Raw genomic sequence first — 23,715 nt, 5'->3', positions numbered from 1 at the left:
AAGAGACTGAAAGAAGAGGAGATGATCGAATTAAAAAAGTTAGAATTTAATCTACTAAAGTTTGTATATTATATTTGTAAAATGAGTAACATTTATACAGTTATATAATATATATATTTAATAATGAAAAGTATATTTATTAGAAAAAAATCAGTCTGTTTCTTCTTAAGTACTGTGTGACTTTGAGAAATAAATAGGAAAGCAAAATAAGTAAAGCATCTAAAAGAGGATGGACAAAATGAGAAAGGATCACGTTAGAAATTATAACAAAGAGAAAGTTCATCAGCCACGATTTGTAACTGAAACACGAGAATGGATGAATCTGCTCCACACAGCACAACTTCAAGATTGGAGAGCTTCAATCACAATCATGAGAGCAAGGATACCATTCATAGCAAACAAATTATTTCTTAGGAACCAAATGCCGTGTTACTTTCAAAACAGTAGCAACATGTTAATTGCTGGGTGGGATGTGGGACTTCTTGGATGTAGCGTAGAATCAAAATAAATAACAGCAATATAAAGGTCTATGATCAGCATAATATCTAATCCGCATGAGATATCATGAATAACAACAAAAGATTATATATGATAGAATGATCGTGATCCTTTGTTGATCAGACAAGATTTATCATAAACAACTGTATTTATCACAGCTAATGCGCATTTATAAAAAAATAATTTAATGTGGCAAGTGGTGGACTGCAAATATTCATAATAATGTTGACGTCCAGTTTAAGTTCTGTCAGTGTTTCAGTCCTTGTGAAAACTTGTAAAAGATTTTACAAGTTTAGACAATTGGCATAATCAATAAAATGGGACTTATTTTTTCAGTTTCGATCAATGGTTTATTTATATTGGCATAATATTTATCTATTCGAATAAAACTTTTTAATCATATAAATTTTTTGTGCTGTTAATAATAATAGTAATGTATTGTTTTTGTTACAGAAAAATGATCCTCCACGTGATGTAGGGAAAAACGATCTTGATACACCAGCATCCCCACCTCCTGAAAATCTAGCTGATGATAGCCTTTCTGATGAATTGTCATCTAGTTACGTCTCAAAAGAGGTAATTTACAATTACAGTATTATCTGTATCTCCTTTCCTAAATGCATGTAGAAAAGCTTAGTATGATATGTTACTATAAAATTGAACAGTTACTAATTAAATTAAAAGATTTGTTTTTATTTTTTTTTGTGAATTATAGACTGTTTAAAACATTTCTTTCTGAACATTTAAATAGTTGAGTTGAAGCAAAACATAGTTCCATGTGTTTCTGGTTTAAGTTTTTTATAAGCACCAGTACTCTAGATATCTGTAACGAAATTTATTCATTTTAAATGATCTATTAGAACTACAAGGGAGGGAAGAAAACAGCATGTTTTTGGTTTTATTTTTCAATGTAATCTCCACAAAGCTAATACATCTTTCCTACCGGTGCTTTAATTTAGTTTTACCATTTTTATTATGCTATTTGTCAAGCTCCTCAAAATACCAATTTAACAGCATCTGTATCTTTTTCATTTCTTTTAAATTGTTGTCCATGAAAGCATTTTTTGAGATTATGAAATAAGTCTCTGGGTGCTAAATCTGGTGAATACAACAGATGAGCAAGCAATTTGAACTTTAGTTCATTGATATTAGCTATTGTGATGACTGATGAAATGTGCTAGTGCATTGTCATGGTGAAACAACATTTTTTTTTTTTGCTAATGTGGTCTTTTTTTTAACGTACATGTGCTCTTTTGATATTTTAACAGATAAAAATTTAGTAATATCAGCTAATTCATCTTAGAAAATTGTTAAAGTAAAATCCAATAAGAAGTACGACTTATACCAAAATAGATAACAAAAGCAACTTGTGCTGGAAATATTCATGAAAATTAAACAAAATAATATTTTACAATCTATATTTAAATTCTGTTTTAATAATTTTAACGTTCGGTTCTATTTTCAAGATTTATTTGATTCTCCGCTTGATGTATGTTGAATAATTTTGGTTTTCAGTTTGAGAAATACAGGTTATATTATAGGTTATAGGTTGACGTTCTATTTTTCCAGAGTGTTTTGTTTCCTTGGTCACTTGTATATATTTGTTATAAAAATGATTGATTACTAATAGAAATCAGAGCAGCCATTCTGTTATTATGATGGTACAAAAACAAATCACCATTCTAACAGTAGTCCAGTAATATTAGCTCTTTTAAGTATATATTTTACATTAAGGTTTTCCATTAGTATTAGTTCCTGTTGTAGTATATTGAATTTAGTGAAAAGTTGAAAGATAACTGTTTTGATGTAAACTAAATTCCTTACCTTGCATGAATAAATACATTTACAGTGTTATTGTGCAAATTGAATTTTATTTAATTCAAGAGAATATTGTGAAATGAAAAAGTCACCAAGTTCAATATTAAAAAACTTTTCATAGTTTTATGGTAATGATTATTATAATTATTTAAATGGAATTAAATAAATAAAATTAATGTAATTTTATTAAATTAATTATTTGTTAATTATTTATTTAACTAAATAAATTGACTGTTAATAAATATAAAACTAACCATAAGTCTCAAAATATTTTTTGTGTTCAAAGTTGTGTTATTCTGTTTCTTACTTATACGATATTATATGAATAAATAGTAAGCAAATTGCATTCTAGCAGCTGAATATACGATGTTTGTTCAAAAACTGGCTGAACTTTTTAAATTGCATACTCCGACCACCGTGCATACCTAGCTGCATATCTTGCTAACATATTGTCTTTTACTGGGTTCTGATCTATGCGTTAGTTATTGAGAACTATCAGTTGAGTGAGGTCATGCATAAGCTGCTCATCAGATTAGTGGAAAGCAAAAATGAAGGAGTTGGAGTAACAATGCACCTCCGTGAAATTTTGCGTAAAACTGGGGAAACTTTCACGGAAACATTCTAAATGCTTAACCAATCATACAAGGATGACTGCATGAGTCGAACACAGTGCTGTGTTTGGCTTAAGCATTTTAAGGAGGGCAGAAGTTCAGTTATGTTAGGGTTTGTGTATGTGTGTGCATGTGCATGTGTGTGTGTATGTGCACGCTCATGATGGAGGGTTAGTTTCATGTGGAAGTGAGTGTTGCTGGTCTTCAGCAGTATGTGTCTGGAGAATCATTGTGTTGGTGTTTTATACTCCCTGTGTCATATATTGAAATGTGCATTCTTTTTAGTCTGTATTCCTAGGCATTCAATGTATACTTTATTAGACTTTGTGTGTGTATACTTATAAACTTCAAATTGTGATTAAAATACAAATCTTATATATTTACAATTGGTATTCATAACCATTATTTATACAGTCCACTATCCAAAAAAAAACTTTTAAGCAATAATTCAGAACAAGCATCAACATAAATTCTTAACAAGCGTTTTATGTTCTACACATGAATTTGTAAAAATCAACTCTTCAAAAGAGTAACAATTTTTTTTAGTCATCAATTTTGTTGCAGCTCTCCAAGATTCAAAAGATTTCAAAAAGTATTTCCTTTTTAATATTCTTCCATTCTTCTTCTGTATTTTCTACCTTATCTTTTTTACTAAGACCTGTTGCAATGTCCTCTTCACAGATCTTCTTTACTTCCTCTTCCTCAAGCTTCTCTAAATTCCAGCAATTCATCTGGCACCTTTTCTTGAGGTTTTTAAACCCATTCCATTTTATTACCACTAAATTATGGTAGCTATCAATGTCTGCTCCTGGAGATATGCATTGCATTCGACGAGTTGATTTCTAAAACTTTGCTTAACCATGATATAATCTATCTGATATCTTGCAATATCGCCCAGCTTTTTCCACTATTCTTCTATTATGACTTTTAGACTGAGTGTTAGCAATTACTAAACTATACTTTGTGCAAAACTCAATAAATCAGTCCCCTCTCATTTTTTTTTTGCCCACCCAAACTCGCCCACAATATTTCCTTTCTTGCATTTTCCGATGCTTGCATTCCAATCTCCAGTTATTATTAAATTTTCATCTCCTTCTATATGTTTAATTGTTTAATCAATTTCTCTACGCACTCTAACTCATTGTCATCTTGGGCACTTGTAGGGATATAGACATTAACAATTGTTGTCGGCGTAGATTTTGATTTTATCCTGATTATAATGATTCTATTGCTAAGTTTTTTGAGATACTCTACCGTCTGCCGTATATTCTTTTTCATTATGAAATATACTCTTCTTGCCTGCCCTTTGTTTGACGCTGAGTTAATTGTTCTAAAATCACCTGAGTAAAAGTCGTTCTTCCCTTCTCACCAAACCTCGCTAATTCCTACTACATCTACATTTAACCTACTTTAAATTTTCTAACCTTCCATACTATTTTAGGCGTCTTAACATTCCATGCTCTGACTCGTAGAATGTTATTTTTTAATTTTCTGATGACCCCTACTTTAGTAGTACCCACCCAAAGATCTGAATGGGGGACTAATTTACCTCCCGAATATTTTACCAAGGAAGGCGCTTCCATCTCTTTTAAATGAAAAAGCAGAGAGCTGCATTTCCTTAAAAAAAAACAGCTGTAGTTTTCCATTGAGCTGAGTACTGCACAGCTTCAGCTATGCAGTAATCAGAAGATTGAGTGACGATATGGCTGTTTAAGTGCTGCTGATGTACACCATTAACAACTACTGAAAGAGATGCTGCCCTCTTTCAGGAATCTTTCCTTAGTCTGGCTCTCAAACACCTCTCTGATATGGTTACACTTTCGGTCCAGCTAATCTGTATTACTGAGCACTCATGCTCCCTCACTGTCGGCAAGGTCTTATGATTCATAGTGGGAGAACAATTTTATTAATTGTCATTAATTAATTTCATTAGAAATTAGGTTAAGCATTTTCTGGTTAACAAGAAAATGGTGTTTTATAAAATATAAATGGTTTTTAAGGAAATAATTGATGGTTGTTTTTTAATTACCTCAAAATATTCAGTATAAATAACATTAAGTTATTACTCTTATTCTATATATTAAAACAGGATTATAATAAGTAGTAAGATTTTTTTTGTCATTTAATTCACTTTCATACGTTTAATTCTATATTTTGAGATTTTTGGAAAATTAATCATATTGTTTTGTATTTTTATTTTTTTAAATTGTAATTTTTGTTGTATGTTATTTTGTGAAGGGTAAACCAATAGAGGTGATATCATCTACAAAGAATGATACTGGATTCAGTTTAGCTGATTTTTTAAAGTCCTTAATGCCATCGCAAGACAACACTCAGGCAAATAGAGTTACATCCAATGAAATTGAACCGCCTGGTATAGACACTCCTGTAATTGATACTTCAGTACCTCCACCAAATATCGATGAAAATTTCCAAGAAAAACTTTGGAATTCAAACCTTCCTCCTAAATTTCCTTCGTGGAGTGATTCACAGGTATTTATTGTTTGAACTCATTTAACAAAATGATTATTTTATTTAGTCACGAGTCATTTTAATCAGTTTTTATTACTTTTACTTAACACTGTCAGTGTGGATTCTTTTCTTGAATTTTGATACCATCTCCTATTATTACATGACTACCACTGAATACAGCTTTTATATGTGTTTATTATTACACGAGTGTTCACAAGTAGCTATATTTTATGTCCCGGTTGATTAACCCATTCACTGTCATGAACATATAAAAATACTACTTGTAATTCAAACTTTTAGCACTATCTAATTTAATGGTTTTCATCAGTCCTTCTCTTATTAATATATCAAATTGATTTTAGTAAAATGAATTTTTTTTTTCTTTTTTAAGCAAATGCTATGAATAATATTGCTTCTATTCTGTTCTAAATACAGTAAACAAAGAGAGCGACAAGGCTTGATTCATTGTACCGTTTTAGCAGTATGTATTGCCATTAATAATGACTCCTACTTTTCTAACATGTGAAAAACGTAAATACTGCCAACCTGTATGAAAAATTTAATTTAAAATTAAAAAAATAATTATTTTTAAAATTTGAAAATATCTTCATTCATCAACCAAAACTGTGATATAGGTCTAAAACAAATTTGACTGTGGTCAGATAGTAACTTGACTTTAAATAACATTTTTTTTTGACAGAATACAATATATTACATCGAAAGAAAATACTTACGATTTAATAATTTGATTAAAAGTGTTCTTTGTAGTCAATAAGTTAGGTATACTGTTAAAAATTATATATTTTGTCATTTATGGCTGATGTGGGATTTTTTTTTTTTTGACAGTGAATGAGTTTGTAAGTTTTCCCTTCCAAATGATAAACATGTGTTCAGATTACACTATCTTAAAAAAATTAATTACTAAATATTATGTCCTTTTTTTGTGTATTTTTATATAATTTAACCCGCTCAACATTCCAGGGATATGATGGAATATCTACATTGTTGAGTGAAAACAAGAAAAATGTGAAATGCTCCATACATTATGAGAAATATTTTATAACTATGTAATATCCCATTACAAAAGTATAACCTCTTAATAGTCTTGTGGAAGAAGGGAAACTATTGTGATCAGAGACAGTTGCTGTGAGTTGATCATTTCCTTTATTCTTCTCTTGCCGGTTCCATTTGTGATATTATATTAGCGGTTTCTAGATTTCTGGAAGAGGAGCCTCTTTTTTATGGGGTCGTGATACTCCATGTTTATGAACTGTTTCCTAATTAGGAATTGTGTAAAAACCAAACAAGGCTGAGATAGCTGCTGGGTAAACCCAGGCACCCTATCCCTCATAAATTTAATTTAATGAACTAATGTAGTCATTCAGTACAGTTCAACTAAATATTGAAAACTAATCACAGAATAAAAGTTTTGGTAATTTTAAAATTTAACGCTTTGTCTCTAAATCTTCTTAAAAGTAATTTTTGTAATAAGAACTGTTCTTAATAACAGTTTCACTTCCCCGGTCTTTAACAAGCTTATGGGCTGGTAAACCGGTAAGTTTCTGTGGTATTCAATTAGTATATAATTTCTTACTTATATACAGCTGATTTGTTGACACCTTACAAAAATAAATTTCTATTAAGTTTTTTGTACATAACCGTCCGTTTTTTCTAGTATGTCAAAGCAGTCGCTGTTTTATACAAACATACAATGGCCACATTTTTTATAATCGTGTATAAAATGGTTAATGTTATAATTTTTTCAAAGACCTCACCAACTGGTATAAATAATCTAAAAATATTCTGTTTATTGGAATCCCCACTTGACTGCTATTATTATTTTTCTCCCGCTATAAGCTGAGAAGGTATAATTGCAGAAGAATCTTTGCCTCTGGATATGAAAAAAAGATGACTTCTTTTATCATGCAAATGGATGGTAGTAAATGATTGTGGAAGTGTTGTGTAAAACGCTTGGAGAAAGATACTTATGAAGCATCTTCTACATCGAAAGTTATATAAGAAGAAGCGAGTGAAGACAATGGACGTGTTTGCTAAGAAATTCTACCGGTAAGATCAAATAGGAAGAATGAGAAGCCCTAAGAAATGAAACTCCAACTTAACGTTGGAGATTTTCATTAACATTATAACTATTTGAGATTTATTAATGACCTAATAAAAGACGGCAGGCAATCGACTACAGATGATGTTTTTAAAAATTGTTTAGCTGCAGTACATTTTCTTGTTTACTTATTCATTGTTTATTGAAAATATAGATTAGTTCATTAGTGTAATTTTTTAGCATATATGTTTATTAATGTTTGAAAAAAAATAGATACAGTAATATTGTTCTAGATATACTGTGAAATCAGTACCCAGCATCTTTTTTTATGCGTAAAATTTCCTGTTGTTTGGAGAGGACAGGACATTTTTGTGCCTGGTGTTACAAGTATGAAAGTCGGAGTTATGTTTCAGTTCTGATAGCTTATCTTCAGTAAATAGTACAGTCCTGGAAAATATAAATGATAGAAGAGTGAGGGTTCTAAAATATCTTAAAGAACTCTCATGAATCGCCAAGTATAGTTGAAAAATCACATGAATGATCTTTTTATGAATAATAAAATCTTTTTTGCTATTAACAGAATTACCCCAAGAAATAACAACATAATTTAAAAGGGAATATACATATGTTTTAATACACCATCAATAGAATTCTCTTGTTCATTATACATGACAGTGTAAGTACAACTGAAAAAGCCCAGTTTAATTTAGATGACAGAGATTGGACCTAGACCTTCCAAGTAAGGGCATCATCAGTTGTGAGACCCAAAAAATAAGCAGAGCTTGAAAATTTCAATGGGGTATCAGTAACTGTTCCATGATTCAATTGAAACCTTGTTGCTTGTGTTTCATTGGAATTAAGTAGCGAGCCATTAGCCAAAAACCATTCATTCATTTTGATAAGATCAATAGTAACTAAATTGGAGAAAATGGAATAATTTAGATTTGTAAAAGCCATTGTAGTATTTTCAGCAAAGGTAATTGGCCTCAACAGACATATTGAGTTCGGCGAGTCATTTACATAAATCAGAAATAATATTTGCCCAAGGATAGATCCCGTAGGAATGCTATCAGGTACCAACTCATAATGTGCTATTACTGTTAACCAGACATGAATATTCTGCATCAATCTTTTTATTCACAATAAAATTGTGATTATTTATAAAATACAAAAATCTAATCGTGCGAATGTAAATAGTCCTTGCATTGTTTAGTAAAAAAATATTGAAAAGCAACTAAACAATGAATTATTATGACTTATCAAAAATAATGAATAGCGCTTAAATACATTAAAAAAATAATGTAATTAAAAGCAAATGATAAAATTACATTGATGTTACACCTAAGCTGTGGGCAAACAAATAAGAACATTCTTTATTCCAGTACTGCTAATAAAATGCCATAGAAATACTAAAGAAGATACCAAGCATCGAATCCAAACAGATTGGAATGTGTGAAATACCCTGTGTGAATGTAGCCTTGCAGTCATTTAAAGGCCAAATATAAAAACTTGGGCTATCCATGCGTGTGCAAGGGATTGGGTGTGTTAAATTTAAATAATTTTTGTTAATTTAAAAGGAAACAATATTTTAAAAATTATTTAATATCTTTTTTTTGTCAAAGAAGTTATTTTTTTTAAATTTAATTTTTCTGACTAATAATTTTTAATGAAATAAAACTTGATAGCTGCTTATACCATACTAATTAGCATAACTAAAAGAGTTTTTATCACAATACAGAACTTCAGCCACTATTATATTGATTGTTCTGGCTACTACAATTTCAGTTGAAGATTTGATTTTGAAAAGTTGATTTTTATTTCCTCTATTTTAGTATTAAGGTTACCCTTCTTTATTATTGTTGAAATAACACTGCTCGGAATGTAAAAATTAGACAATCTTTATATTCCGCATCATCACATGGTTTGTTATCTTGCATCACCGTGTAACCTATGTTTCATATACATCAAATACACATCATAGAAGTCATTAATGTATCTATTCTGTGAAAATATTTGTTTGTGGTAATCCACAGAAATTCACTGCTAACATTTTCATTTGGTGTGTTATTGTTGATGTGTATGTTGTAAATTGTATTCTTGTTATATTTATTTTAAAATTCAGGAAAATTTTTCTTGCTCAGTCAATTTCTACTTATATGTACATTGCTCGTAGACTCATTATAAAAGTGACAGTTCGTGATCTGCAGATATAAAGCTTTACCTGAACAGATGATTGGTGTATCGTTGTTCAGTTATGTCTGTACATTATCTATTTTCATATAAAGTAAGTAGAATTACCTTGAATTAAACTAGTTACTAATTAATTGATCTATATGTGAGATATAAAGTGGGGCCTATGATAAAACTCTATGGGATGCCTGCTCCCACAAATCTGTCTTAATTTTCTATTAATAAGTAGAATTTAATCCTCTGAATTTATTTATTTCATTTATTATCCAATTTTTAAAAAATACAGAATTTTTATATATATATATATATATATATATATATATGTGTGTGTGTGTGTGTGTGTGTGTGTGTGTGTGTGTGTGTGTATTTTGAACATTGTATAACACTATATCAAACAATTACTAATACAAGGGTCATTCAAATATAGTTTAGAGCTTCATTAATATTAGATAAAATTACAAATAAATACCTTATTTTTCTAAATAGTTTCCTTCAATAGGAACACATTTTCTCCACTGGGTAGGTAACTTCCTGATTCCTTCATCAAAAAAACATGATGGCTGCCTCAGCAACCAATTGCACACATGCATGCTCGACTGCGGCATAGTCTTTAAATCTTTCCTCTCCTAAAGCTTCTTTCAGCATACCAAACATGTAGAAATCACTTGGTGACAAGTTTGGACTTTTCTGTGGGTGTTGAAGAAGTGTCCAATGAATTTAGTGAGTTTATCGTGAGTCTGAGTTGCCATGGAGTAGGAGGATGTTGTGAATCTGTTGCCGGCACCGTTTGTTGCTATGAGCAGCCCTGACATCATCTAACAATTGGCAGTAATATGCCGAATTTACGGTTCTTCGTTCATGCAGTTAGTAAATCAGCAGCATACCTTTTTAGTTACCAAAAGACAGTTACCAGAAATTTTCCAGCTAAGTGTTTTATGGCCTTGATAGTGCTCCTCTCACTTTTCCAACACTCCATACTGTTCTTTTGTTTTATGGGGTGCAGTTGTGAACTCACATTTCGTCGCAGGTCACAGTACGGCCATTAAATGCCTCCCTTCACCTCAAAGCAATTCATAAGCTGTTGACAGATATCTTTTCGGACATTTCTCTATGTCTCATGGAACCCACACATACCCATACGTGAAACCTACCTTGCCAACACTTTTTTGTATCCAAGAGTGTCTCTTTTTTCTGTTTAGCCTCTGGAACCACTGTAATGTATTACTTCGTAGGATGATATATATGAATGTGAATGAAGGGTAGTCTTGTACAGTCTCAGGTCGACAGTTCCTGAGATGTGTGGTTAATTGAAACCCAACCTCCAAATAACACTGATATCTACAATCTAGTATTCAAATCTGTATAAAAGTAACTGCCTTTACTAGGATTTGAACCTTAGAACTCTCAACTTCGACATCAACTAATTTGCAATGAGTTAACCACTAAACCAGCCCAGTGGGCATCCAAGAGTGTCTGACAACATTATATGCACACTCTTGGGAGTGTGCATATAATGTTGTCACACTTACACCCGCCTCTGATGTATTTTCAGTGACAGTCATCTTCCACAAGGTCATGAACTTCCTGAATCATTGACAATGGTCTGCAGATGATATTCGTGACTTTTGTTCTCCACTGCATCACAGCCACCTCAAAATTTTTTGGCTCGGTTAAACATTTGACAGGGTAGCATCTCCAAACTGTGCCTAGAGTTGAGTCAAAATTTCAGAGAATTTGACACCTTTGTTGGCAAAAAATGCTAATTTTTGCTCAAAAGATGCTAATTCGTTACACAACTGATGATGATACCTTCTGCTCAGATATTCTGCTACTGACAGGAATGTTACCTACGAATGTGGCTGGCCAGTTGTTCCCCTCCACACATATCCACCTTACTACCCACAGTGCCCTACCACATTTACTGCTGTTCCTCAATCCACACAGAACAATTCTGGTTTACATATCAATGACCCTCATAAATATCTAAATGCACAGTTCAATAAAAGGTAAAACACTCACTTATATGTCTGCAGTGCCATCAGCATCAGAGACATTTTTAAGAATACACATAATTATAAATAAAATATAGTTATTTTTGTAAAAAAAAGTTAAAATTTTAAAATTATTATTAGTATGATGTATATACTATTATCATATTTAAAACTTATGTTCACACCATGGTTAAATAAACTATCTCACATTTTAACTATGGTTTTTTTTTTAAAAAAAAAACTATTTTTAACTATATATTTTATTTATAATATTTGAATTTTACAAAAATTGGTCTGCTAATGATGGAGTTAAGCTCTGTAAGTGCTACAGACAAATAGGCAAGTATTCTTACCTTTTATTGAACTGTAACTGGTGGATTTAGATGTTTATTTGTTTATATTTTATATGTATATATATTTATATAATATTAATAATAACTATTTTTAATAATATTAAAAATGTTATAATTTATTATTATTTAATTCTTTATATAAAAATTGAATTTTATATAAATTTTCTGAAAATTCAAATATTTTATTAGTGTAGGGGATTTTTATATATATATAGTTTTTATATACGGGTGTGTTAACTTGCAGTCCCCAATAGAGCATGCAGCAGGTATCAAAAGTACCTGTGTGTATGTCTTGATTAGTAAATTAAAGAGTAATTCATTGTATAAATTAATAGTTCACTTGCTTATTAAATTTGTACTTACATTTTGAAAATGAAATAATCTACATAATTTAAAAAAGTAAATAAGGTAATGCTATTATTTATTTTCTTATTCGACCATTAACGTAGCTTAATTTAGCAGCTGTACTTTTTTTATTTACAGTTATTGGATGTTTTTGATTTCCTACTGAAAAGCCTCTAATTATAACTATTTCCCTACTTCAAAGCAGTTTCAAGTTGAGATTAAACTTTCATTGCTGTTGGTATTTTTTCTGTTTTTATATATATATTTTTTTATTTAAAATAAATAAATTTTTGCCTGCTTTCAAATAAAAGATTGTCTTATCATTAAAGATAACATTGTATTACCATTTTTATTTACAGTAAATAACCAATATGCTATTGTCTAATCACTGTAGCTAATCCTAATTTATAAGAATTTACTTTTTATTACTTTTTTGTGCTTAATCATTTTAGAGAGTTCAGCTTATAACGTATCACCACTGGTGATCTGGTTTAATAGAATAATAAAATAGCAAATGTGATATATTAAAATATTAGCCTGTGAGATTATGGAAAGCAAATTGGTAACATGAGGTTTGTTTAGATGGCTAAGATATTTTATTTTTCCTTTCTTAGGTTTCTTTTTTCATATTAACTTACCATTACTTTTGTTTAGGCAAGTTGGGGAGAAGGTGTTAATTCACCACCAGGTTATAAAGAGGGTTTTGGAAACTCATTGGACTATGAAATTCCAGTACCAGAAGATAGTAGTGAAGACGATGTGCTGAGGCCTCCACCAGCAGTTGAAATTGACCACAGAAATCTTATAAGTCTGACTGGTTCTCCGTTGAATAATGACAATAACCAATGGCAACCACAACCTGTTGATGTTGATTATAGGTAATAATTAATTTTAAAATTTAATACAATTTTATCTTTAGTAATAATTTCTCTGAACGAGGTATATTTGCACGAGGTTAAATACAACTTGTTTAGTAGCAGTAGTCTTATTTTTAGATTTTTGGGTTATTTTTTTTTATTTGGATACTCTGCTGTGAGTTCCAAAATTTACATTCAGTGTAAGAGAATTTTGTAGTTTATCAAAAAATTAATGAATTTTTGAAGAAAATATTGCTGTTACACAGCAGTTATGGTGAGATTAGCAATGGGAATCATAGTGAAAAGTTTACGATGAATTTAGAATAATGTGATTTTAATACTATTTATTATTTATAATATAGTAAGTTAATATTTTTAAGTTAATAAATATTTTTAATAATTATTTTAAGTAATTACCAATATACATCTTTTCCTTACATTTATTCGTTAGACTAAATTGTTTTACTATAATTGGCATACAAAATTGTATGCCAATTTTACAAACCAAAATGTTTTGTAAGCACTAAAGCTCACACTTTATTATAATGATCATTTTTCCTTGACTTCTTCTTTTACCCTGTGACCTCTTTCTAGCCCTGAGCTGTTATTGTTACTTTTTTTAATGTTTTCATCTTCTTTTGTGACCAATTCTTACTTTGTTAACCCAACAGGGTTTTTGGTGAGGGAACTGTTCATCTTGTTAGTTTCTGTTCACTTTGGTGTATATTTTTCAGTGCTTTTATGGTGTATGTTACATGATCCAACTTTTTTCATTGCGTGTATCATTCTTTGTTTGAATGACATGGGTTTTCTTACTATGTATATTTATGAAACAAGTTTAAAATTGTTATGGTATGTAATTTTTTTTTCATGTTTTATCAAGTTTTTTAAAACCAAATGAAAAAAATAAGAACACTAGCTTCCATTAGACCTGTAAAGATACAGAAGGAAATGAAATAGAATGAAGAATGTCCAATTTTAGTTTATAACTGTGCTGCAATATTTTATTCTACAACAAAAAAATGATAATATTATACATAGATTATAATCATGAAGAAAAGAAAATTCTGGAAAATAATCAAATCTTGAAAGTGGAGTTTTACTAGGAAATCAAATAGATGTAATTCAGTATCTGGGAGTAGTAGATAAGGTCACAACCCAAGTTTTTACCTTACTTTCTAAAAAAACAAACAATTTTAATGTACTTTTTTAACAAAAACAAAATAGAACAGAGAAAGTTTTGCTAGATTGTATAGAAGGTGTAGGATGCAAAATCACATTTTAAGACTTGGAAATTTTTCTGAGGACACATTCCAAGAAATCATTTAACATACAAACATAAAATTAAAAATCACTAACTGGAATATTGTAAGAGCTATTCATCTGATTAGTGAAAGGAGTTAAAGAAGTCCTTGGGTTATTATGTATATAACCTAATCAATTCTTTAAAATTTTGTTAACTTATTGTTGGTGATTCAGAGGCTGTAAATAGAATGACATCAGAAATTGTTTATCTCGTCTTGTATTTGAATTATTACCATTTACTTCTTTTGCTTTCCTATAATTAATTAAACAGCTTAGTGTAGTAAAGTAAATTATATTTTATTTCTAAAACAAAACATATAGTATTTGTTTTAAAGCTTTTCTAGCTCACTTACAGTAAAAGAAAGAAATAACAATAAAATCTAAGCATAAACCAGCTTGTAACATTATAAAATAAAAAGATATAAACATTTTTTTTTGCATTAATGATAAATTTGTTAATTTTATTCTACAAAAATACTTACGTTACTACGTTTAATACATTATTATTTTACCCTTAATTCAATTAAAAAAATTGAAAAGTATGAGTCATCAAAGGAATACCTCTGTGATGACTTGGTCACTTTCTCTATAACTAATTAAAAATATATTCCTGCTTGAACAACTTATTAATTTTCAAATAAATCTGAAATTTCTATGATTTTCATATTATTATATTGCTCATGAGGAAATAAAAATAATTCCAAGATATGTTAGGCTGCTGAGAGTAAAGAAAAGAATTAATAATAATAATAATCTTTATTCCACAAAATAAACAGATTACAAATGAAAATAAAATTATTTAGTTATAAATTCTTAATACATAAGCTTAGTAGACATACAACCAAACAATATAAAATAATAAAAGTAAACAATTTTTACATAATCTTGTGGAACTAGGTACTCCCTATAGTAATAATTGTATTGTATGTTAACATCCATTATTTTTCAATGAGCAAAATAATAAACTAACCATTTATTGAATAATGGTCAAGTATGGATTTCCAAGTGAATATAAAAAATAATTACACAATACAGATCTTGCAGTACTAAAATTGCAGCTAGTGATAAGATTAAATAAATGTACATGCATACAGATTAAATAAATCAGAACCATAAATACAATACAAGAATACAGTGATAAAATTGAAAATGAAATTAATCCTAGATAAAAAATTGAAACAAAAATAATAACAAAAATAAAAATTAATAAAAATATGAAAATTTTAGAGTCATTGATTCCACCCACAATCACAGGCCAATCAATTAAAAAAACTCTCTAGATCTTCATTTGACAACAACCAATCATAAAATGATAGTGAAAACCTTTTAGAGTCTTCTATGGATTTAAATTCCCTGGGTAAGTGATTAAATATTTTTGGACCTATGAATAAAAATGTTTAAATAATTCAATTCTTGGCCTAGGAGGAACTAGTCTAACTGCTTGCCGCAAAGGCCTCATAGCCAGAGTACCAAGGATCCTATCCTGTTTACAGCCTTAATAATATGTCATTAGTATTCTATAGAAATATATATGACGTAGTGGCAAGTTCTTAAGGCCTCTGAATAATGGGAAGGATTCATGTCGTTTACTTATTCTATAAATATAGTTTCAGAAATGCTTTGTTTTTGCGTTATTGTTAGCAAATATTTCTTTCTGATTTCTTCTCCAATGGTAAAATATTACCGTCCTACTTTTATAAGTATGAGGATGATTTGGAAAGTAACCTACATATAAAAAACCTGTATAAATAAAAATATTTTATTATATACAACTTAAAATTACAACTTTAACCATTTTTCAACATGCTCACCATTTAGACTCAAGAATTTGTCATAGCGCTTCACTAATTTACAAATATCTTCCCTTCATAAAATTCAGTCGATTGTTTTGTTTTGGTGTTCATGTAGGCCACTGAAGTTTCGCCCCCGGTCACAGTTCTCTTTAAAAAACTTTCTCCTTCCATGTCATAGTTTGAAAGGAAGTCTAATTCAGAGCCCATTTGTTTGGTTCGATGAATCTCTGTGAGCATTTTTTGGAACCAAGCACAGAACTTCCAGTAGCCTAATTTATTGGTGACAATCTTGTACAAATCCATACAAGAAATGTGCGGGAATTGTTCAGAAAGTTCAGAGATGTTAAATCTTCGATTTTGATGCATTTTTTCATCAGTTTCACTGAAAAGATCATCATTCACATTATAGAAAGCCTAACACACTTCTCTTCTTCCTGGATGTTTGTCTTTCAAACAAACATCCATGTATCCAAAAAGGGGGTACAGTTTTTAAAAAATCATACCCATTGCCACACTACATCGCGTCATTCATAACGTTTGGGCCATTCACAGTACATAACTGACGATGGATGTCTGATGCAAAACATTTTGTGCTCAAAGAAATCTTATGATAGCATGTACCTTGTATTTTGTAGGATTTTTTATTGCAGTGCTCATGTTTTTAGGTTATAACAATCAAACGTGCTGAAGTACACGGCTCACACTAACACAGCTGGAAGCGCACTTATTCAGAGAGTACGCTGATGTTTCAGTAGTGGCACCACTAACATTACTAGTAGCGCTAAGCTACAATGGAGGTTACTTTCTGAAACACCCAGATAATTTTTACAAGTTAATTGGCAAATTTATAAAATGAAATTTTGTTTAAATATCTCATTTTTATAATCGGTTATTAATATGAAAGTTTTATATTTTTTATTATTATGTAACTTGATTAACTTAATTCACTGCTTTTAAGTAAGCTTTTAATTATTTTTCTTTTACTTATTGTGGATTGTTAATTTTGTTTTATAATTTTTTTACAAAATAAAAGATTTATAGTGTAGTTTGGTTTAAAGTTTCGACTTTTTGTATATATTTCAATCTAAATTATTTAAAAAAAAGGTCTGAATCATATACATTTTCCATTTTTGTAATTGATGCTATTATTGATGTATCGTGTACATCAGTAATATATGTAATAGATTATTATTGTATTGTATACAACAATAATGTATGCAAATAAAAGTGTATAGCATTCAGACTTTATTTAACATTTCATAGCTCTGTTTCTATTTAATAATTTAATCCATATTAATTTACAATTAAATAATGGATCAAAATAAGGTAAGAACATTTTGTTGCATTTTATTGCTTAATTGGATTCATATTTTGGATTATTAAGATTTGAATACTTTGGTATATTTTACTGCGTAGGTGGATTCACTATTCAATTAATATTGATTTATAAATAAATATACACGTGGATATGTTCATTTTTCACACGCATAATGTAAATATTATTATTAAATTTTGAAGTAACTTTCAGTTTAGATTTTAAGCCCCAAGTATGGAAATATAATTAGTACAAGAAGTAATCCACAATATATCTATTTTTCACAGAAAAAAAAATACAATAATAAAATTTAATCCAGAAAAAAAAATACATAATTGTAATTTTGCTAAATTATCAGAACATTCCTCTTTATGTTGGTTAAAATAAAATAAAGTTATTTTTGAATAAGAACAAAAAAATTATGTCCAATAATCCAATGTATTTATTTATTCAGTTTTTGTAAATGTACTGTCTAAATTTTTACCTATATTTTAAATAATGCCAAAACTTTTTTCTGTTCTGTAGGTTTGTAATATTTCTTGATAGTGCATTGCACATCTTAGGTCCTAAAAGACTGTAAAATCGCTAATGTAGAACGTTTTCCTTCTACAATACCTTCCGTATTGTTGAAGGTTGATGGTATTTGCCATTAAATCTAGAAAGTTTATGCTGAAGACACCATTATAAATGATTTGTTGTGCTATGTTGATGAATTCATCTAACAGGATCAGCATTTTATTTGATGAAATCAATGAAAATTTTTCATTTGCTTCTTCCAACATTATCCATGGAATTGTCACTATTCATCTCAATTGTAAAAAAATTTATGCTGGTTTCTTGCAGACTTGGTGTTAAACATTTAAAAATCCCCATTAAGATGCTGCATTGTAATTTTTTAATCATTATGCAAAAGATGGAGATGAATTCTTTGCACATATCATGACATTTTGACCCCTGTAAGAGAAGATTCCTGCCATGACAATCCCAGTTGCCACACACCACTCTCTCTATTTCTAGCACTGATGGGCTTTACCGGAGGTCATCGTTTAGAGCTTCTAAATCTGATTACATAACACTGTCATCAGTTTGGCCTCTCTCAGAATGTCACCGATGCAAATGCAAATGCCTCAGCAAACATTTCCATCTGTGTGTTTACTCAACTCTGCTCTCATCTTCGCATTAGGCTTCTTCCAATTTCTCTCACTTGCTTTAATTTGTAGTACTTTCAACTAACTGATTAACTGTTTATGGAAATGCGATCTCCGCGCCTATATCTAACATGGACACAAAACAACCATTTCCCATAACTAAATTTCAAACTAGATGTACTATCAAAAAAATTTATTCATTTCAATCTACTAGAAACATCTAATTTCTAATTCCATATCCCTTAAACAAATGTTGATTGCAACAACAATTTTGTCCTACAGATAGATACCCAAATCCAACTCTTAATTCGTCAGACAAGAAATTCAATGAAATTCTAACAAAACGTATTTACCATCTCTCTCTGTGCTGGTCTACTTTTGAGAGCGAGTCAAATGTCTTCACAGAGTTCCTAACACAATCTACCTTCATCCTGAAAATGATAAGTTCAGTTGACCAGGGTTTGATGCCTGGTCAAAAATGCTTATCTTGGCGAAGAAAGCACCCAAGCAGGTTCCTAGCCACCCAGGTTGCTCTAGCTATTAGAGCATCAAATTTCAGCCATCCTCTGCAGGGTCAGAAACCTAAGTAAGTATATTCGATTCCCATCAGGTTTTCCAAATAACTTGCAAATCAGCATTAATTCTTGCAAGTTCCCTTACTACTCTAGTACATACAGACTTGTAATTTGGACAGATATACAGGATGACTACTCTACAGGAAAATACCATGAACGTGACAGCCATTAGACGATTCATCCCATCTGACCTACCTTGAGGATGGAATGGGTTTCTGTTCAAACAGAAACCTTGGTTCTCAATTTCTCATTTGTGCTTGGAGGTCAGATGGGGCCTATCTTTTTTGGCATCATAGTGTAGTTAGCACTCAGTGGCAAGGATATCAGTAGTCTTAACATCCGGAATAACAAGGACTGCCTTGCAAGAGGCAGTTGTATAGCCACCAATTACTGACAATTATAAGAGACACTGGGCTCCCCAGACATCATTTGGTGAGCCCAGACAGGTGCAGCATACAGCATTATAGCCTCATAAACACTGTTTAAAGATCATGCTTAGTTCTAAAATTTTATCTCCAATTGTGCTACTCTACAAATACCAAAGAAAGCAGCATCACACTTTCTTGGCAACATATTGAAAGAGCTTCTTGAATTGAAAATTCTCATCTAGGATAACATGTAGATACTTCTGAAGCAGGACATACCTAATTGGATGACATGACATTGATACACAAGCTTGTTGTGTAGCAACCAGTCACCCTTTGAGCAATATCATAATAGTTTTCTCTGGGCTGAACACCATCTTATGCTGTTATCTTCACAACTGGAATATGTTACAAGCCTGAGAAGCCCTGAACTCTATCTCACTCCATGAATTTCTTTAACTAACAAAAGCTCATCATCTGTATAAGTGATGACGCAAACCCATTGATTAATCTGAACCACATCAAAGAATCGAATTCAACAAACTAGAGTAAGGGTCCTATCATTCTATCTTGCGAACAACCTTTGGCCTTTGTCTTTTCTACCTCTGAGCTGCTGCCTTGAAAAACTTCTCAATTGCTGAAATAACTAAATACTACATTTAGCTCATTTTGGGTGCAATCACCCTTTTGGGAATGAAAGCTGAATTTTTATACCAGAGAGTAAACTTCAGTATATGATTACCTTGTTCACCATGCAAACCAAACAAATTTAAGTAGGAGTCTGTACTTGAATAGTTACGACTACTGTCTTCTGGAACCAAAAACGTCCTTCCTTGCTGAGTTTATGGTCCATTTAGCATAAGTAAATACTGATGCACATTGTAAAACAGTAACAAAATTGTGGTAGACTGTTTGAAATTGTAGAGAAGCCTGTTGTCTAGCAGCATTTTGTTCCTCTGTTACATTTCATGGTCTCATACCAATAAGAAAATACATCAGTTGCTTTTAAAACTGAAGTAGGAAATTTTCAATCGGCCAACCTGTACCCCCTCACCTGACCCCTAGTGGCTATCATTTGTTTATCAAACTGAAAGACCTTTTTTGGAGGAAAATGTTTGGGAGAGAATGATAAGACTTAAAACAGTGACTACTATCTTGGTGAACTGGGAACACAGGAATATGATACAGGATTGCCCCGGTCAGAAAATTTGATAGATTTTCTTTTTATCATAAAATTGGTACCATTTTCTGGTTGGCCTTCATAGTATTTATATGTGTAATTTATGTAAAAGTACCTTTACTTAAATGCTGTTTAATCTGATTATATTGTAGCAAACACAAACTGATAACCAAAGTCAATTCCTAGTTATTATTATTATTGATAATAATAACAAAAAACCGTTTCAATGTGCAAATTATAAAATGGAATTTGTTTTTGTTTAACAGTATTTTGACTTGTAAAATTAAAAAAAAAAACCATCATTTTAGAAGCATTAAAACAATAAGTTTACTCCGTCTTTATGAAATCTATATAGAGTTGAAACCTTTCCATAATCAAGGGCTATATTATTGATAAGAGAGGAACTTGAATATCTTGATCCAAATTCTATTTTAGTGTAGGCTTTAATTTTGTGACAGACTTTTGGCAAATTCTGTTTTTTCATTTTATTCCAAATAACATAGATTTGGTTGTATGTAACAATTATTTTGGGACCATATAAAAAAAGCTTGTTTTAAATGGGCATCTGTTTTAGGAAGATTTATAATTTATTAATTAAATTAATAAAATTAGTTTAGTAAGACTTGTTGAAGATCTGTTTACTATATAAATGTTTTACTGGAAATGAAGGTTATTGAAAATTATTTAAAAAATTATTATTATATACTATTTATCTTTGTAATTGCTGAGATGGCAGGTTGTATGATGTATGATAATTGACCTCAAATGTTTTTCAAGTCAAAGAAGTCACTGCATGTATACATGATATTATTGGCCAGTTTTATTAGGTGTTCATTTCTAAACTGATTTCATGATTATTGAAATTAATCTGTGATTTATAAATTTTTTTATCTGTTTTAGGAAAATTCCATTGCCAGATAATAGAGACATAGTTGAAAGTGTTGATATGGAGATGAGTGATGAAGAGGATCCTCAGTTACCAGGGTCTTTTACATCAGTAAAATTAAAACCACCACCTCCCACATTGTTGACATCATTGCAGAAAAATCAGCTGAACAGAAAAATTCATAAATCAGATTTACGTAGTCCACTGGAACCTCTTACTGGTGGGCAGAGCCAGTCCATATCGTTTAATATATCTGTAGCAAATAAAATATTAACAGAGTCTCCTTTGAAAGAAAAAGAAGAGCCTAAGAAGAAATTACCTTTACATAAGTTGAATCCTTCTCCTCCAAAAAATATTATTGAACTCAGTGAAATAATGCCACCTCCATTGCCTCCAATGTCAACTAAACCAGAAATTCATCCAGGGAACATCGGGGTTGAAATCACTAGTCAGAAATCTGTGAATCGTCTCCCCAATGAAGATGATAAAAGAGGAGTTCCTGAATTAAAAACGGAACAGCATCTTACAAAAAAGGATGAAAATGTTGTACCTCAAAATAATAGTTCAGGACCAAAGTTTCCAAACACAAACTCTAGGTTTTGTGGTCCTAATAATGCAGGACCAAGATTTCCGAACCCAGTGCCCGGGCCAGGTTTTTCTAATGTTGAACAAGGTAATAACATTGCTTGCCAAATTTTGGACTTAAATAATCCAGTGAGTAACATAAAAAATGATGAACAGGATGATGGCGGTGTGATAGAGGATTTAACATGGATGCCACTTCTTAATACACCTCCTCCTCTTAATGCACCACCACCATTAATTTCACAACCCCCTGTGTTTAGACCAAGAGGTTCTGGTCCTAAATCATGGAGAGGTCCTAGAAGAGGGATGCCACCTCGGTTCAGACCTTCTGGCGGCGGTCCTCCTTCAGGAAATTTTCAACAGACACATAATGTGGGACCTAGACCTTTTTTTAGAGGAAACAATAATTGGAGACCACGCTTTAATAACTGGTAAGTCATTATTGTTAAAAAAAATTAAACAAAAAGATATAGTTGTGTAAAATATCTTAACATTTTATTTTTAAATATTGTCATTCAAGTAGTAATGAAAATAGTTTTTAAAAAATAAACTAATTACTCGTATTCTGGATCAGTGAGTCATTCTATGTCATTTTTCTTTTATTTGAGAATAACAGCTTTTCTTTAATACTGTTAATACATAAATATGTATTTGAGAAATTATATAATTTTGTCATAAGTATGTTTGTGTACATTTAGTCAAATGAAAATTTTGTCCAATGAAACAATTGTAAAAAGAGTGTATTATCTAATTTTTTTTTTGTATTTGATTCTATGTTTGTATGTTTATTTGTTTTTTTGATAGCAGTTATATATTTTATAAACTTATAAAAAAGGATTTTACAATTTTTTTATATGCAGATCTAATAAGTTGAAGCACTAGGAAAGTGAATAAAATAAAAAAGCTTAAAATTAATTTGCAATCTTGCAAAATTTGCTATTTATTATGAGTGTTATAATGTAAATTTTATAAGAAAATAATTCATAAATTAAATTATGAGTATTAGTATTTAATTTATTATCTGTTAAATTTATTTATGTTCTTTTAAAACCATCTGGTTTTTTGTATTGATTTAGCCATTAGACAAATGGTGATTATTTTATTATTTACAACTTACTTTCATTCAGCATTTTAAAAAAATGTTAATTATAGTTATTTATTTTAAATATGATACAACATTACTTTAATACCAAAGTGTAATTTTTTTTGTACATCAAAGATCAGATGTATTTTTTAAATACATCTGATATATCAAATATATTTATTTAATATATTTTATAATGAAAGAAAGTAGTTATACCTTTTTGAATAAACACATAGAATACATTATTTTTCCTTTACTAAATTAACAGACTCAATGATTAAAAAA

General features: G+C 30.3%; 1 protein-coding gene across 2 annotated transcripts in view; it reads left to right on the top strand.

Annotated features, from left to right (window-relative positions):
* LOC142322449 (uncharacterized) overlaps window positions 1-22,914 on the top strand; it is an 81,640-nt gene extending 58,726 nt beyond the window's left edge. For both annotated transcript variants that reach the window (XM_075361549.1, XM_075361548.1), the window contains exons 9-12: window positions 952-1,074; window positions 5,166-5,420; window positions 12,992-13,215; window positions 21,776-22,914. In XM_075361549.1, coding sequence (XP_075217664.1) covers window positions 952-1,074; window positions 5,166-5,420; window positions 12,992-13,215; window positions 21,776-22,781 — 1,608 coding nt within the window. In that variant the 3' untranslated portion in view covers window positions 22,782-22,914. The remainder of the gene's footprint in view (window positions 1-951; window positions 1,075-5,165; window positions 5,421-12,991; window positions 13,216-21,775) is intronic.
* Window positions 22,915-23,715: the final 801 nt, after the last annotated feature.

Source organism: Lycorma delicatula, chromosome 3 (assembly GCF_047948215.1).
Source record: "Lycorma delicatula isolate Av1 chromosome 3, ASM4794821v1, whole genome shotgun sequence".
Classification (NCBI taxonomy): Eukaryota; Metazoa; Arthropoda; class Insecta; order Hemiptera; family Fulgoridae; genus Lycorma; species Lycorma delicatula.
The sequence above is the reverse complement of the archived record's forward strand: the minus strand, read 5'-3'. Positions and strand labels throughout refer to the sequence as shown.